This window comes from Sander lucioperca, chromosome 3 (assembly GCF_008315115.2).
Source record: "Sander lucioperca isolate FBNREF2018 chromosome 3, SLUC_FBN_1.2, whole genome shotgun sequence".
Lineage (NCBI taxonomy): Eukaryota > Metazoa > Chordata > Actinopteri > Perciformes > Percidae > Sander > Sander lucioperca.
The window spans coordinates 33,947,529-33,963,719 of record NC_050175.1 but is presented as its reverse complement, the minus strand read 5'-3'; the positions used below and the strand labels follow the sequence as shown (position 1 = coordinate 33,963,719).

The window sequence follows — 16,191 nt, the reverse complement described above, 5'->3', positions numbered from 1 at the left end:
GAACCTCTACACATGGCAAGTCAAGAGGCTAAGTACACACTAATACACTGCAGAATTGTAAACAGCTCTAATAATAGTTAATAAAATATAAGTATAAATGTTTTGCATGTGATGATGTTACCCATGTTAACGTTTAAACATATTCAAAGAAGGTAAACTCCGCACAACAGCTTAATGCTGCGGAAAAATACTTTAATAGCGCATATAAAAGGCACACAACATTTCGGCCCACAATTTGGCCTTAATTAAGTGTGCCTTATACGCACTATTAAGGTATTTTTCCGGAGCATTAAGCTGTTGTGCCTTGCTGGATTTATGGACTATGGTTAACTGCTCCTCAGATCTCTGCAGGGTAAATCCAGACAGCTAGCTAGACTATCTGTCCAATCGGAGTTTTCTGTTGCACGACTAAAAAAAACTTTTGAACGTACACATGTTCCACCAAAACAAGTTCCTTCCCGCTTAGCGCCACCCAAGATGATTGTGATTGGCTAAAAGAAATGCCAATAAACCAGAGCACGTTTTTCTCACATCCCAGAATGCTGTGTGGACTAGCCAGACCTTCCTCCGCAGCGCTGTGGAGGAAGGTCTGGCAATGCGAGACTACTGCTTCTGCAACATTTCATAGATGACATTTTTAAAAATGTATGGAAATGTCAACCTTTCATCAATCCAAGTCTAAGGTATTATGTTCTAAATGTCTTTTCATGTAGAGCAGTTCTAATCTTGTGAGTGACATGAAATCATCCAGAGGCCAGAGATATATTGTTATCTCTCTCTAAGAGGCAGTTAATAAGCTGTAGAGACTCACCGCAGGTGTGTCATCCATATCCACTACAGTACAGCAGAGCGGCAATACAGCCACACACATGCACACACAAAGGCCGGTGAACGAGTGTGTGCTACAGGAAACCTGAGAGCGCTGTCACATGCTTTCATTTGCCTGCATGCCGCCTTGCTCTCACCCTGACTGCTGCTGGCAGCATCCCCTTCCTCCCCATCCAGCAGATGTGAAACCTGAATGATCCTGTCCTAACACAGGGCGCTTTATGACAGAGGTGGTGAGGGGGTTTATAACAAACCACCTCTGTAACAAAAGGCCACTGTGTTCATGCCCTCCTCCCTCTCCTCGCAGCAAGAGGAGACAGGATCGGATCTGACAGCAGACATGAGTACTCATTTAAACAAAAGGACTCCTTTTACCCACTCCCCCCTCCCAGCAGGTAATAATAGCTAATCCCAAATTAGGAATGTGTCATGTTGTGCCAGACTCTGCCCTGTTGGGAATGAAGCAGGAGGATGGAGAGCTGACAGGCGGAGGAAGGAGTGATTACACACGAGACTCCACCGAGTCAGGAGCAGGACAGGGACTTATCACTAGAACCGCTATAGCAAAAAAGAAATGAAAGACAAACTAATCACACTTTCTGTCTGACTAGAAAAGTTGTGACCAGACACCGGGGTCCAGTGTATGCGCACTATACGCTACAATGATATCAGCAATGTTATTAATGTGAGTCATTTGCACAAAACACTAACGTTTCTAAATTGTATTATTTTTACATGTTGGGATGGATGTGCGCGTTAAGATGGCAGGTTGTGTGTTGACTGTTGAACTGAAATGTGCACAGGATGGAGATGGAGAGTCAAATATAAATGCTGGAGGGGACTTATTGTCCTTTCTTTCTATTGTCTTTCAACAAAATGGGATAATGTTATCATTTGCACCGTGATTTGTGATTGTATTTACCATTTAGTTTGCTTGCCAAAATAAAATAGCTGAAATTAATTACAGTGTTTCAGCATTTGTTTCATGCCTTTTATGTTTTACGCTGCAGGTAACACTGCTTACAACTCAGAACAGCATCACATGTATTTATTTGCGGGATTTGCTCACAATACCCTCCGAGACTTTGTGTGTACTGAACTGAGCGACAGATGACAGGAATATTACTGCATTGGGTGGCAGAGACACATTCTACTGCCAGGTGTCAACTAACATACTTAGGCAATGTTCACACTTTGCGTCTTTTTTGACAAGAAAAAGTTGACTAGGGTGTCAAAAAAGAAGCTGGCAGCGTTGTAATTGCAAAAAGCAGCCAAGAGCGCCTTTTGTTGCTATAACAACAGCTACTGCTACAGTATCCTAGCCAGAGCGCTATGTGGAGCGGTGCTAACGTTAGATAAAACTAAGCGGTGGCGCGAGCTAGAGAAAGAACAGAGAGACAGAGTGGTGCTGCTAACGTTACATAAAGCAACGCGAGTTCCCTGTATAGGGAGCAGCCGGTCATATCATATAACTCGCTGTGCTCCGACTTTTTCTTGTTGTTATGGAAACAATAGGTCTGGCTACGCCGCTTGTCATTGGTCGGCTGTCAAAAAAGCACTTGACGTAGGGCGAAGTTGAACTTTTTTCAACTTCAAAAAGACGCTCCGAGCTGCAAAAAAGAAGTCGGCGGTGGTGTTTAAAAAAGCGCTCAGGGCTTTTTTGAAAACACGGTTTACTCCATAGGATTATAATGTACTGTAAAACAGACACTGGCAGCTTAGAAAAAAAGACGCCATGTGTGAACATGGCCTTAGAGCTGTCCACTTGTAATCGGATCACTCAGGGTGGATTTTAAAACCAGGTGAAAACAGGGTGTAAGATGCTGCTCCAGAAAATATTTTGAACTAGCTGTGCATCCACAAATATCAGTGTGGCTGCATTTATTTTTTTATTTTATTTATTTAGGATCCCCATTAGTGGTTACCGTAGTAACAACTATTCTTCCTGGGATCCACACAAAAGATAAAACAAAACAATCAACGTTACATTAATACTTCCATATTATCAATACAATAAATACTATATAGTTAATAATTCCACATTATTAATAAAATATAGTTATATATAGTTATAGTTATATAGTTACCTTCACATTTGCTTCTCAACAAATGTTTGACACAAGTAACCAATGGACACATTGTACCAGTACTGTTGGGAACCGAGCATGGTGGTTAAACACTATCTTTTAAACAAAGATCTCAGAGCACGTGACCTCTGAGACAAAGGAAACCACATGCGGCCTGAGCGCCCTTTTCAAACAAAGCGAATGCGGCCTCCATGCAACTGTAAAAGCCTAAAAGTCACACCTCCATGAGAAAACATGGCCGGAGGTCTAAAAAACTACATAGTTGTAGTTCACACCTACATGTCACCTTCAAGAACTCTTGACAAGTGGACTATTTTGGGTGCTCTGGGAACACCTTGGATCCTGTGGAAACACGCATTGTTTTATCTCTGCAGAAGAGAAAACAACGTTTGCTCTACAAGAAATCGGACGTGGACACCGCTTTTCTTCTCAAGTCGACTGAACTGGTTCTTCGCTGCCTTTGGAGAGAAACCAGGTTTTTCCGTGAATCACTGACGAGTGAGATGGATCACTTTTGTTTACTGTGGAGCATCTATGGGACCAAACAAACGGGAACACACACAGTAAGGAGGCTTACGTTTCTGGTACGTTTACGTTAGGTGTGTGTAATTAATGTCAGTAACCACTATTGCTGCGACTTGTTACTACATTGAATGTGTTATTAATTAGTAAATGCTACTGTTGCAAATGTCTTACGATTAATATGATTGTGACCACCGAGTCCAATTTATTGCTGTGAATGTAGTGGATCACGGTACTTGCTGATAGTCTGTTTGATACTGTAGCTTATTGAAACTGTAATGCTACACCTCTATCTCCCGCCGCGGAGAAGTTAGTTACTGTACAAGCGATAAACCTTATAATAAATATAATAATAATAAACCTTCCGTTCGTCACTCGAACCACAGCACCGCGACGTAACAAGACCGTTACCTTTCTTTCTCTAAAGTGTGCTTTGCTTTCCTTTTAACACACTAACGCACGCATACACATACACAGATCAGCTGACGGCCACCCCATAGTCATGCGGTATTGCGACCAAGTATTACTATCTGCCATCTTGGGGCTAAATAGCCTGTTTGTGTATTTCTTTGAGTAGCAATTTTGTGCCTTGCGCTAAAAACTACAAAGAGCCTCAAATCTTGCGGTGTTTCATCCGCCATCTTAATATCACGTGGCTTAGCTATCCACGTGATCTCATCACCTCCCCCTCTTCCTCACACACACACACACACAGACACTTTTTCACCGATTCACTTCATAAATACTGTACGAGATAAATTAATCTAATTAATTAAGATCTGTATTTTCAAAGAGAACACCACCTATTATTACCTAAAGTTATTGGTCGCTGATTCCAGGGTGGTGCCCCGTTTTGAGTGTTTGTCAATTTGGTTATGAATGTGTATTAATAACTTTATATTGATAAAACATCTTTGATAAATTGCTAATAATTGAACCTGTACCTTCCTAATCCCCAACAGTACTTAGGTAAACAACACAACATTAATCCACATTCACATCCCTACTATCATATGCAGTTAAGGATGATTTCTTTTTGACTAATTGCTAATTTTACTCCCTTTTTAAAACTGATCTCACTTGTAATCTGTGTTAAATGCAGTGGTAATATGTTCCAACTTGACATGCAGTCAGAAGAAGAAGAAAATGTATTATTTGTCACATACAACTGACAGTACAATGTAATGAAATGCAATCTCTGCATTTCACTCATCCTAAGCATTAGGAGCAGTGGACAGCCACATAATACGTCCGGGGAGCAACTTTGGAGTTCAGTGTCATGCTCAAGTACACTTTGACATGTGGCCGAAGGGAGCCTGGGATCAAACCACCGGTCTTGTGGCCAAGGCCCGACCCACTCTACCTCTGAACCACAGCAAGCTTTTATCAGTACGCCCATATCTTATACGTCATGTAAATGAGAAACTGGTTTTCTGAAATCTGGTTAGAGGATAAGAGAAACCTAATTTCCCCAGCTAGATTCCTCCAGGAGAGAGCTGATTTCTTGGCCATGTATACAGGAAGCACATGACAAAGACTTCAAACAGGTAAAGTAAACCTGAGCAGCATGAAGAAGCTAATCACATGAAGCAAGACCTGGTATTCAAAATAATCAAAATAACTAATGAAACTACACCAACAGAAAGAAACATCTAGGAGTCAAAATAAATTGGTTCCCACTGCTTAAAATTGGACTATTAGTAAAAAAATCAGATACATTGGCACTGTGAGGAAAGTCCTCTCACTGCAGAGTCAATATGTCAAACACAGATACACAAAAAAAAGAAAAATTAACTAATTCTGATTACTGATCTGCATGTAAACACATACTCCACTCACTTGTACGACCTGTGTTCCCTGAGTAAGCTCACTTTTTATTCAAAAATAAACAGTTGAACATGGGGGAAAAATTACATATTTGATAATATGAACTGGAGGAAAGGAGCAAGCCATGTTGGAAATGACCTTGTTTCGGGTTACTTCAGGTAGGTACTGTTTCAAAATATTTCAAATGAATTAGTTATTTCATTCAAACTTGAAAAAGTAACAGCCCTATTATTTATAGTGAGGATGAAAACAGCTGCCCAAGCAAGAGGTCTTAGACCACATTTAATACATGTAGCATTCATTAGGATCCATTCAGCCGAGGAAGAGCTTGCTACATACCTGGTGACCAGCACAGCAGTGTCCACTGGTGGGATGTCATCCCTTCCCCCAGGAACGTGGTTGGTGCCGAGGTACCGGGGCCCCCCAAACTCCTGATATTGCCAATGACAAAAGCTCTCCAGAGACCTTTCTCCATGATGGCCCACCTTTAGCTTCTCCTGAACAACAGATTCAAAGCAAATTCATTTCATCCATCATGGTTTTTTGTCACACATGCTGTGCTGGAAACAGGTTCCTATCATGGAAATAGTTCCCTATATAGTGTGTTTGCCATTTTGAAGTGGTGTTCGAATTCTCAGGGGTTAATTTCATTCACTATATAGCAGGGGTGTCAAACTCAACTTCACTGAGGGCCACACTGGTAAATGACAATCACTTAATAAGGAATAGTGTTTAGTAATGCTTATTCAGTATTGTTATACATTATTTAAGTGTCAGTTAAGGTGCATATGTTCTCAACTTTACAATAAGGATACCAAAGAGCATTAATAACAGTTTAGTTATGGTTTAGTGATGCTTATTCAGTATTGTTATACATTAATTAAGTGTTAGTTAAGGTGCATATGTTCTCAACTTTACAATAAGGATACCAAAGAGCATGTATAACTGTTTAGTTATGGTTTATTAATGCTTATTCAGTATTATTATAAATTAATCAATTGACCAGTTATGGTTAAGTAATGATTATATAGCATGGAAAATAATTTATAAGTTGGGCTTTCAGTTAATCAATCAAAACCTTAGTTAACATTAACAACATTTGTAAATGATAGACACTTTAGTTAGCTGTTATTTCCAGTTTAGGCTTTTTAGTACATTAACCTATGTTAAAATATACACCTTATTTAAATGTTATTAACAGTTAGTCAAGGCTTGTTACTGCATTAACTAATGTTAAAATAGACACCTTAGTTAACTGTTAATAACAGTTAGTCAAGGCTTGTTACTGCGGTAACTAATGGTAAAATAGACACATTATTTAACTGTTATTAACAGTTAGTCAAGGCATTAACAAATGGTAAATACATGCCTTAGTTAACAGTTACTAACAGTTTGTCCAGGCTTTTTACTATATTAACTAATAGTAATATAGACGCCTTAATTAACTGTTATTAACAGTTAGTCAAGGCTTCTTACTGTATTAACTAATGGTAAAATAGATACCTTAGTTAACTGTGATTAACAGTTAGTTAAGGCATTAACTAATGGTAAATAATGCATGTACCCTTATTGTAAAGTGTTACCTCCTTTTTCATTGGTGATGGTTTGCCCCGCCCCCTACACTTGGTACAACATTTGCAATACACCATTTCTAAGCCGCACACTCCACCATGCACGCTGTGTCCGACGTTTGCGCAAATGCACGGCCGCGTGGAGCGGCGTCCGCCAGTAACCCCGACGCCCAAGGAGGTGCGAGGGCCCTTCCAATGCTGCTTGCAGCTTTTATTTGACATTGACTTGCATCCTTTCCACACAGACAAAAATGAAACATGCGCAGCGCCATGAATTGTCAGTTATAGCCTAATGTTTGCCCCCTCTGTTTAAGCTTTATGTAGAAAAATAGCAAAAACAACAACAGTTGTGCTTGTGATGCTTTTGTGGTTGTAAATAGAACTTTCAACCCTAATTCAATCTCCCCCCGTAGCAATCCACAGACAGAAGGGAACCGATGGGGGAGACAAGGGACAGTCAACGAGAGCTCCAAGCCATATAGCCTGAATGGAATGATCCTTTGTTTCAAATCCACATTTTCCACCTCTGCGACAATTTGACTGTGAGCTTGTCAGTCGAATCAGGCTTCTTAGATTGAATCGTCAACTATTCGGGGTCACCCATAGTAAATAGTCTCATATTTTCATATAATTTGTAAGTGGCAAATCAACAGCCAAGCACTAATATCAGCATGGAAACAAGTTCACAATGACAATGCTAGTCAAGTCTTAGTTTGGCGTGTTAACATGCCAATATTAAGCACTAACAAATTTAACAAAAGCAGTAAAAACTAAGTGCAGCTGGGGGTAATGGGAATGCAATTAGTTGTGTGGATATTTGGTCATAAACAAACATATTGAGTGTTGAGTGTACCATATCTCTATTGTAGAGTTATCAAACTGTGTCAAAAAGAATGAAAAGTCAGGCTTACTGGGCGTCTGTGAAGCAACACCAGCTTGGTGACGCGAATGTTGATTCTGATTCCCAGACTGTGGTGGTGGAACATGTTGTAGACCTGCAAGAGACAGAGCAACACTACTACAGATTTCACCAACAGGGAGTAAAGGGTGTAAAGGACAGACTAATGAGTAAGGGTGTAGTTAGCTACAGACAGTCAAAAGATAGCATGGCAACTGCAGATGCAGGAGACCCATGGACAGAACTTGAACCCCCTCCTCTTTCACCGAAGTCGCCAAACATCAGCTCCCTCATCAAGAAAGCACAACAGAGGATGTACTTCCTGCAGCAGCTGAAGAAATTCAACCTACCAAAGACAATGATGGTGCACTTCTACACAGCCATCATTGAGTCCATCCTCACATCCTCCATCACCATCTGGTACGCTGCTGCCACTGCCAAGGACAAGGGCAGGCTGCAGCGTGTCATTCGGTCAGCTGAGAAGGTGATTGGTTGCAATCTGCCGCTGCTCCAGGACCTATACACCACGAGGACTCTGAAGCGTGCTGGAAAGATTGTGGCTGACCCCTCCCACCCTGGACACAAACTTTTTGAGTCACTCCCCTCTGGCAGGAGGCTGAGGTCCATCAGGACCAAAACCTCACACCACATGAACAGTTTTTTCCCCTCCGCCACTAGCCTTATCAACAAGGCCCGGAACCCACCCTGACTCTACCCACACTCCACCTCTGGCACCTCATGCCACTGTACCTACTCTGCTGTATTCCTTTGTACTCATTTATTTTACATTTTATTTTCTATCTTTATTAATGCATACTGTGTGTATATATGTATAGTTATATTATGAGCATATTTTCAATAACACCTCTAAAAGTTCTAGTCTGTTGAATGAATGCTTTACACCGATTCTATAAACTAAATAACATTTGAGGGGAGTCAGAAGACTGAAGGTGCTATCACACCACCACGTGGAAACTCATTGCCTCCAGTCATTAAATGAGAAGCAGGTTTGATAATGGCGGTAGGGGTATGAAGTGGTTTTTGCTCACGTGAACGCGCACAGATTTTGCTCATACGCCCATGTTCACCGTGCTGAACGTCTGGTGGTAATCGCCGGGTGACAGGAGCCGCTTTTAAAAGAGCTTGGGAAACACTCTTGAAGGTAGGCGGTTGCCAGGGCGGTTGCCAGGGCGGTTGTCAAGGCGGTTTGAGGGTGGTAGTAGCTCAGTCCGTAGGGAGTTGGGTTGGGAACCGGAGGTCGCTGGTACAGGTCCCTGTACAGACCAAAGTACGGAGTGTAGACTGGTAGCTAGAGAGGTGCCAGTTCACCTCCTGGGCACTGCCCCCCCCCCCCCAATGTATTATTATTTTATTGCTGCGTGGCGGTGTGAAACCAGCTTGAGACTGTATTTGTTTCTGGGATTCTTACCATGTTCATGACTGTCAGCAAGAACCTCTGTGCCGCCTCGGCCCCGTGGTACTGCACCATGTCGGAGTCTGCCACCACCACTGTCTCCACTGTGTATGCTTCGTGCAAGCGAATGACGTTTCTCTTGCCGCGACCCTCCTCATCCACTTTTGACATCTTCTTCTTCTTCTTTTTCCCTACCACAAACAGGCAGAGAGACAGACAGGAAGACCAAGGTTAGAACCACCCTGGAGGTAAAAGTAACACGGGAACTGTTGCTGTGACTGAGGAGCTTTTTTCACACTCCAGTGTCAATTCACTTCAACTAAAGCAGATGTCTGATGGAGCAGTGCACTGAGCTGGACTGAATTACAGAGCAGTCTTCTACTATGCTGAGTCATTCAGTAGGAGTTTGTGATAAAGTGATAGCTAGTGATATATCTGTCCTATTAGACAATCGTTGAGAAGGCTTTTTAACAGCTAAAATGACGTCCCCACTTTGAAGAGCATCGAATTAGGATGGTCATAGGGCATATGCGGTAATTAGGTCAGAAACACAATGGCTCCGTAATACTGACCTTATAGGACAAATTAAGTATTGCACTGCGTGAAAAAAACATATTCCTTGATTCCTTACTTGATTTTATTTAGACCAATGTGTTGAGACAGTGGGGTTCCCCGTCCCGAGAGTTTCGGCAAAATTGCAGAATTGCCCAGCAAAAACAGTTGAACCTCGTCCAACTTCCGCCACAACACAATGCCACACCACCGAGCAACGTGAGCGTCAACACAACCTGTAAAATAATCTATAATGAGATATATGCTGATATGCTTTCAAACTTATCAGTGACGGCCTATTATTAAAACCAGCCTTCCATCATCGTATTTAATCTCCAGTGCCATCCCCCACCAATGCGGTCCTTTGCTTTCATTAGTCATTTTAGTCAACACCCACTAACATTTAAATCAGACTAGCAGTGTTTTTCCTAGGTTTGTGAAAGACTGTAGGTGCAGGTATTTGGCATATTTCAATAAAAAAAAGCAATTTTACATAATTTTGGACCATTATTATTACCATATATGTGTCTAAAACATTGGAAAAGTTACAGCAGATAATTAGTAAATAACACACCAAAAGCTACAAGGGTACAAGCGGCCGAAATGGGTTTCCTCAGGAGGGTGGCTGGCGTCTCCCTTAGAGATAGGGTGAGAAGCTCAGTCATCCGTGAGGAGCTCGGAGTAGAGCCGCTGCTCCTTCGCGTCGAAAGGAGCCAGTTGAGGTGGTTCGGGCATCTGGTAAGGATGCCCCCTGGGCGCCTCCCTAGGGAGGTGTTCCAGGCACGTCCAGCTGGGAGGAGGCCTCGGGGAAGACCCAGGACTAGGTGGAGGGATTATATCTCCAACCTGGCCTGGGAACGCCTCGGGATCCCCCAGTCGGAGCTGGTTAATGTGGCTCGGGAAAGGGAAGTTTGGGGTCCCCTGCTGGAGCTGCTACCCCCGCGACCCGTTACCGGATAAGCGGAAGAAGATGGATGGATGGATGGATGGACACCAAAAGCTTAAAGACATAACTCGCTAAAGAAGTCATTACAGGGAAGTGCACACAGACATCTTCGCCTTCAGGAGAGAGATGTAAAAAAACATTTTTGAGTGGTTTTTTAATAAAAGAAAAAAATATATCTAGTTATACATTGAGAATAACAAGGAGGAAACCAGGAGACACAAACACAGAGCTGTGTTTACACTACATGTCATGTACATGTTTCCATCTCTCCTGGTTTGGCTCATGTCTAGTTTTACATCAAACACACTAGCTTGCTGGAGGTCCCTTTTCTCAGCTAACACACTCCTGTTCATTCCAAAATGCTACTACTCTGTAAGGACTGGAATCTAACTCTGATTCTCCACTGGGCATGTCTGTACTGCGTTCTGGCTGCGCCCCTGTTTTGTTCCGTCCTTCGCCACGCACCATTCCACACCGGGCGTACTTTACAGAACAATCAAGTGTTTATTAAGCTAGTATCTACCTTCCACTCCAAGAACTCCTGCAATTAAACTTTAGCCTTCTCTTTTCTGGTGTTGTCCTGATAAAAAAAGGATCTGTGATTTGGTATTATGTTTTTCCACCTCCAGGATGAATCTCGCGTTGTCCATGGTGTTGTAAAGGAGACATAAACGATGTTTGGGGGTGTGTATTGGTAAATTGACTGGATAGTCTTGCTGTTTCACTTCCTGCCCGGCTGTCCGAAAGGCCCATGGCTCGCTTGAAAATATACCTGCCGCATATCTTTAGCGGAGCGGAGAGCCGCTTCACGCTTCTGGGACGCGCCGTGGTGCAGCTGGTGGAATATCAAACATTGATTGAATGGCCGCGATTGCTCGCGGGGCACGCTACGCGCCCGAAATGCAGCGCAGACGTGCCTGGTGGAAATTAGGGGTACCATTTCCTAATGCTCAATCTGGACTGAGTCCTGTTATGGGAGCACTGCAAGGCTGGGCTCAGGATTTTCTCAGTGCTGGAGACTTCCACAGTGTGGAATGTTTTGCATTTCAATTAAAAACACAGATTGCTTACGGATCAAAATAGCCATGAGAATCAGAGGGACAACAATCAGGAATTTTTAGTAGTCACCAAAAACCGGCGGTAAGCTGACACTAATATACAACACTACTAGAGCTGGAACTAACAATTATTTTCATTGTTGATTAATGTAGATTATTTTCTTGATTTATTGATTAGTTAATGTTGATCAGCTTTTCCAACTTTTATTTAATTGACTGTCACAGAGGAGAGAAGAAACTAGAAAGTATTCACATTTAACAAGCTGCGATCAGAGAATTTTGACTTTTTTTCATGAACAATTACTTAAACCGATTATTCGGTCTAATCTTTTGCTTTCTTTGTGTTTACGTTCTAAACTCCTCCGAGCTAGCAAGCCAACGCTACACGCTGACAATGGCAAGTTTTGAAGAAAATTTGGATTGTGCAGCAAGGCACGCCTGATTGGCTCTTTCGGGGAATGATTGTAAAGTTTTACACAGATCCACCGTCTTTGCGACCGGAGCTTAGCACCGCACAAGAAGATTGTGATTGGTTTTAAGAAATGCAAACAACCCCAGTCCAATCCAGGAGTGTATGTGTGAAGGAGCCAGACCTTCCTCCACAGCGCTGTGGAGATAGGTCTGCCAATGCGAGACTAGTTGACAATCGATTCATCTTTGCAGCTCTAAACACTACTACTACTAAAAACCTCTGTGCTGTGTGGTACAGGGATGATCTGAGGAACAACCATTGTGTAACCAATTGTGTATGTAATACAAAGAATAGAAAACAGTACTGAAAGTAGAATACAAATTAAAAAAGAAGTTGTATGACCGGGAAAGGACAAAGAGCCTTGTTAACATCAGTGAGGCGTTTCAACGCTGCAGAAACCTCCGGGATTAACGTGGGCTAACATAGATGCTGCCATATTTCGTTCATTCAGCAGAGACACTAACAGAAGTGGTCGCTATGGCAATGCGCGTCCATGAATCTGGGGGGCAGAGATTCTGAAGGAGGGGTTGTATTTGTTTGGCAGTTGAGTTCTGGGTTGCTTGTGGCTCGAAGGAAGACTGGTCGCCTCATAACCGCAAGGTTGGCAGCAACATGTCCCAGATCAAGACACTGAACCCCAAGTTGGTCACCGGATACTATTAGCTGTCCACTGCTCCTAATACTAAGAATTTCACTGCATTGTACTTTGTGTATGTGACGAGTAAGAATAAAGTTTTTTTTGTTTTTTTTCTAGTTCTAATATCATTGATGTTTGTGCAGTATCGCTTACTTTAACCAATAAAATGTAACATGACGTCGCTGTAACTTACCAAAAACTGCAGTATGGTTAAAGTTAGGAAAAGATTGTGGACCTGATTAAAAAAAACAGAGGAACAGAGGTTTGTAGCAGGATGTACACTCTGTACACACTTTTTGAGCAGTTTGAGTTCATTTGTATTATGAAAACTCAATAAAAAAAAGGAAAAAAGCACAATAAAAAGGACAGATGTACTTTACGCCTCTCCACCAACCTGACTTCCACAGCTTTGCCACTTTGCTGCAATGCTCAACTCAGATCCAAGTTCAGTGTCAAAGTTGTCAGTGCTCTGGCCCTAATAATAATCCTATCGATTTCAATATGGTCTGCACTGACCGATGTGAGTGCTTGGGCCAAAATAATATGGATGAAGGATGAAAATATAGAAAGATAAGGAACTTTTTTTAAAAAGATGCATAATAAATTGTAATCACAATATTGATCTAAAATATATTATTCCCCATATCATTCAGCTCTAGTGCAACACCATGAATGCCTTTGAGGAGAGATTGTCTGAAAGTGGGCATAGTTGAGCCTTTTTCATGAGAGAAATTTTGAGATACCATATTAGGAAAAGCAGATGTAAATAATAAAATTAAAGATGGCTTAATCGCAACTAAAGTCATTTTTTTCTTAACAATGAGGTCACATTGTACATATTGAATTGACACCCGGCTGATGTCCAATCACAATGTGATGTGTGGATCTGAATGAACATGTTTCTCCTGCCAACTAACTTCTCCTTTACCTTTCAGTTATTTCTGTCTCCAACTAGGCTCTGACCCAGAGAAATGTTTGTAAAACTAAAACAGATATCTAATGAGATGTTTATAGAACAAGCAGACTTTTAATTCAGGCTTCTGGCTGTGTAATTCTGGATGTGTGGTTCTTTGGCTTAACTCATTGATTGTACTCCCAGAACAGCTCTCTGCTCACAGACATATTGGAATAACTATTAGTCTAATTTGTAACTACTTCAACTTTTCCATGATTTCCAGAGCCGGTCATTAGAGCTTTGCACTGGAACCTGTGTTCAGGTGTGTTCAACGCTACAAAAACTGCCACAGTCCAAAAACACAGGAGACCGGCTTTGCTCTGCTTTGAAAAAGAATATTCCTCACTGTGAATTCCCCTCACTACAAAGATCTATATTGTTGGCAAAGAGAGACCAAGGGTTAGAAAAATATGCACATTATCAATTTAAAAGAGCAGAGAGGGGTTTGCTCCGTGTTTGATAGCGCTAACAGCAAGGGGCTCAGCAGGTTCCAACAAGACCTTTGCAGAAAGGAGATACACATTAAATAAGGAAACATCTGCATTCCACACAGCAGCTCTTACAACACGCTGGAGCTGAATGAACATCAAAGCATATCAGATCGCAGTAAATGCTGCTCTCAAACATCTGATTTATTAGCACTTCTTCCCTTAGATGTTCAACTGGTACATTTCAGCTGGGGGGCAGAAATGCGGGCAGTAGGTTAGTCACACAGCTCACTGCGAGCACATCACTGCAGGGATTTGGAAGATGTTTCTGGGTCCCTGAGGTGAGAGTAAAGCCCAGTTCAGACCAAAGATTTGCCAACAGACAAGTTGAAACTTGCAACTACTTGTAACTCGCCGGGTGCAACGTTCTGAAACCTGCCAGCCTCACCAACGCAACGAGACGAGACGGTGTATCATCTCCATAGCAACCTCCGTTCTAACTTCTCGACTTTTCAGGCTTTTTTGTAGCTGAATATAATTTCAATCAAGAGAGACTTAGGCCCTGTTTACACGATGACGCTCGCGGGTGAAAACGAAAAAATATTTTATCGGACGTGCCTTTCGTTTATACGGTGACAGCGTTTTTGGGGCTTAAAGTGCCCATATTATGAAAAAAATCACTTTTTCTGGGATTTGGGGTGTTATGTTGTGTCTCTGGTGCTTCCACACACATACAAACTTTGAAAAAAATCCACCCATGCTGTTTAGAGTGAGATACAGTTTCTGAATGTGTCCTGTCTTCAGTCTCTGGGTGAGCTGGTCAAAATCGGCACGGCTTGTGACGTCACAAGCCGAAACGAGCAGGCAGTTAGCTTGTAGCGTTAGCATGCTAACGCTAGCATGCTACCTCGTTCTCAATAGCAAAGCACTGCTACAACACACAAGTTCACCATAATCTACAAAAGAACTACTTCCATGTGCGCCCTCATTTAGAAGTCTCCCAGCTAATCCTGCCTTGTAACTGACCAAAGTTGTAGAAACAGCCTTTCTTTTACTGTCTATGGAGCTAGCTAGCTGACATGATCTACATCTGAGCTACTGGGCATGTGCAGTGCAATCAAAGATAGTACAGAAGAAGAAGAAGAAGAAAAGAGGTCTCACTCTGTAGCTAAAACAGAGACCAGCTGAAAAGAGGATCTGCAGCAGTGAGAGAGAGCAGTGCAGTACAACAAAAATATGGTGTTTTTTGAAAATTAAACCATGTAAACCTATTCTGGTACAACCTTAAAATACAATTATGAACCTGAAAATGAGCATAATATGGCTGCTTTAAAAACGCAAAAAAGTGAAACCACCCTCCAGGGTGGAAATCTTAAAAATGCTCCGTTGTCACGTTACAGTCTAACGGGTAAAAACGCAAAAGTCTGAAGACAGCGGTGTGGAGAAAGACGAGAAAAAGGCGTCCAGGTAGTCTGTTTTTACGGAGGTATTTCATTTTGATATTTACTAAAGCAATTTTCTTTTCTGTCTTTGTAGCTCACAACCATCCTTTCAGGACACTCAGAAACATATGACTTCAGTATGGAACTTGAGACAGCAATGGCCAAGGCTTCTGATGACATTTCCACCCACCTGACCCCTTGAATCATCACCGGCGAGGGAAACACTGTTTTTCACAGCGAGTGGGACAACCTGAACAGAATCACAACCAACGTTCATGGCTCAAATGTTGTAAACAGTGCCGGGGGAATCATGATTCAAGAGGTGAAGGAGAGTCATGTGAGCACCAAGAAGAGGACCCTTCCTCTCTATGACAGGTCATCCATGATGAGAAGCCTTAAGATCACGCCTCCCGAAACGCTCCCACAGCTGGCATTCAAAAGAGCTGGCCCCAAATTCCCCAACAGTGCCAACTTTACCCCTCCTGCTGAGAACCAAGAGTCATATGATGCCTCAATGTCTGGTAAATTCAGAAAATGACATAACTTTATTGTAA

The 16,191-nt window shown here is 42.1% G+C and overlaps 1 protein-coding gene across 2 annotated transcripts in view; it reads right to left on the bottom strand.

Annotated features, from left to right (window-relative positions):
* The window catches only part of adamts17 (ADAM metallopeptidase with thrombospondin type 1 motif, 17), a 121,653-nt gene that overhangs the window by 81,961 nt on the left and 23,501 nt on the right, over nucleotides 1-16,191 (bottom strand). Inside the window, exons 4-6 of one of the 2 annotated variants that reach the window (XM_035999652.1) lie at nucleotides 9,163-9,331; nucleotides 7,747-7,830; nucleotides 5,604-5,761 (exon numbers count right to left, since the gene is read on the bottom strand). In XM_035999652.1, coding sequence (XP_035855545.1) covers nucleotides 5,604-5,761; nucleotides 7,747-7,830; nucleotides 9,163-9,331 — 411 coding nt within the window. Of the gene's footprint in view, nucleotides 1-5,603; nucleotides 5,762-7,746; nucleotides 7,831-9,162; nucleotides 9,339-16,191 lie in introns of both variants that reach the window. The other variant, XM_031292690.2, reaches the window with a different exon arrangement.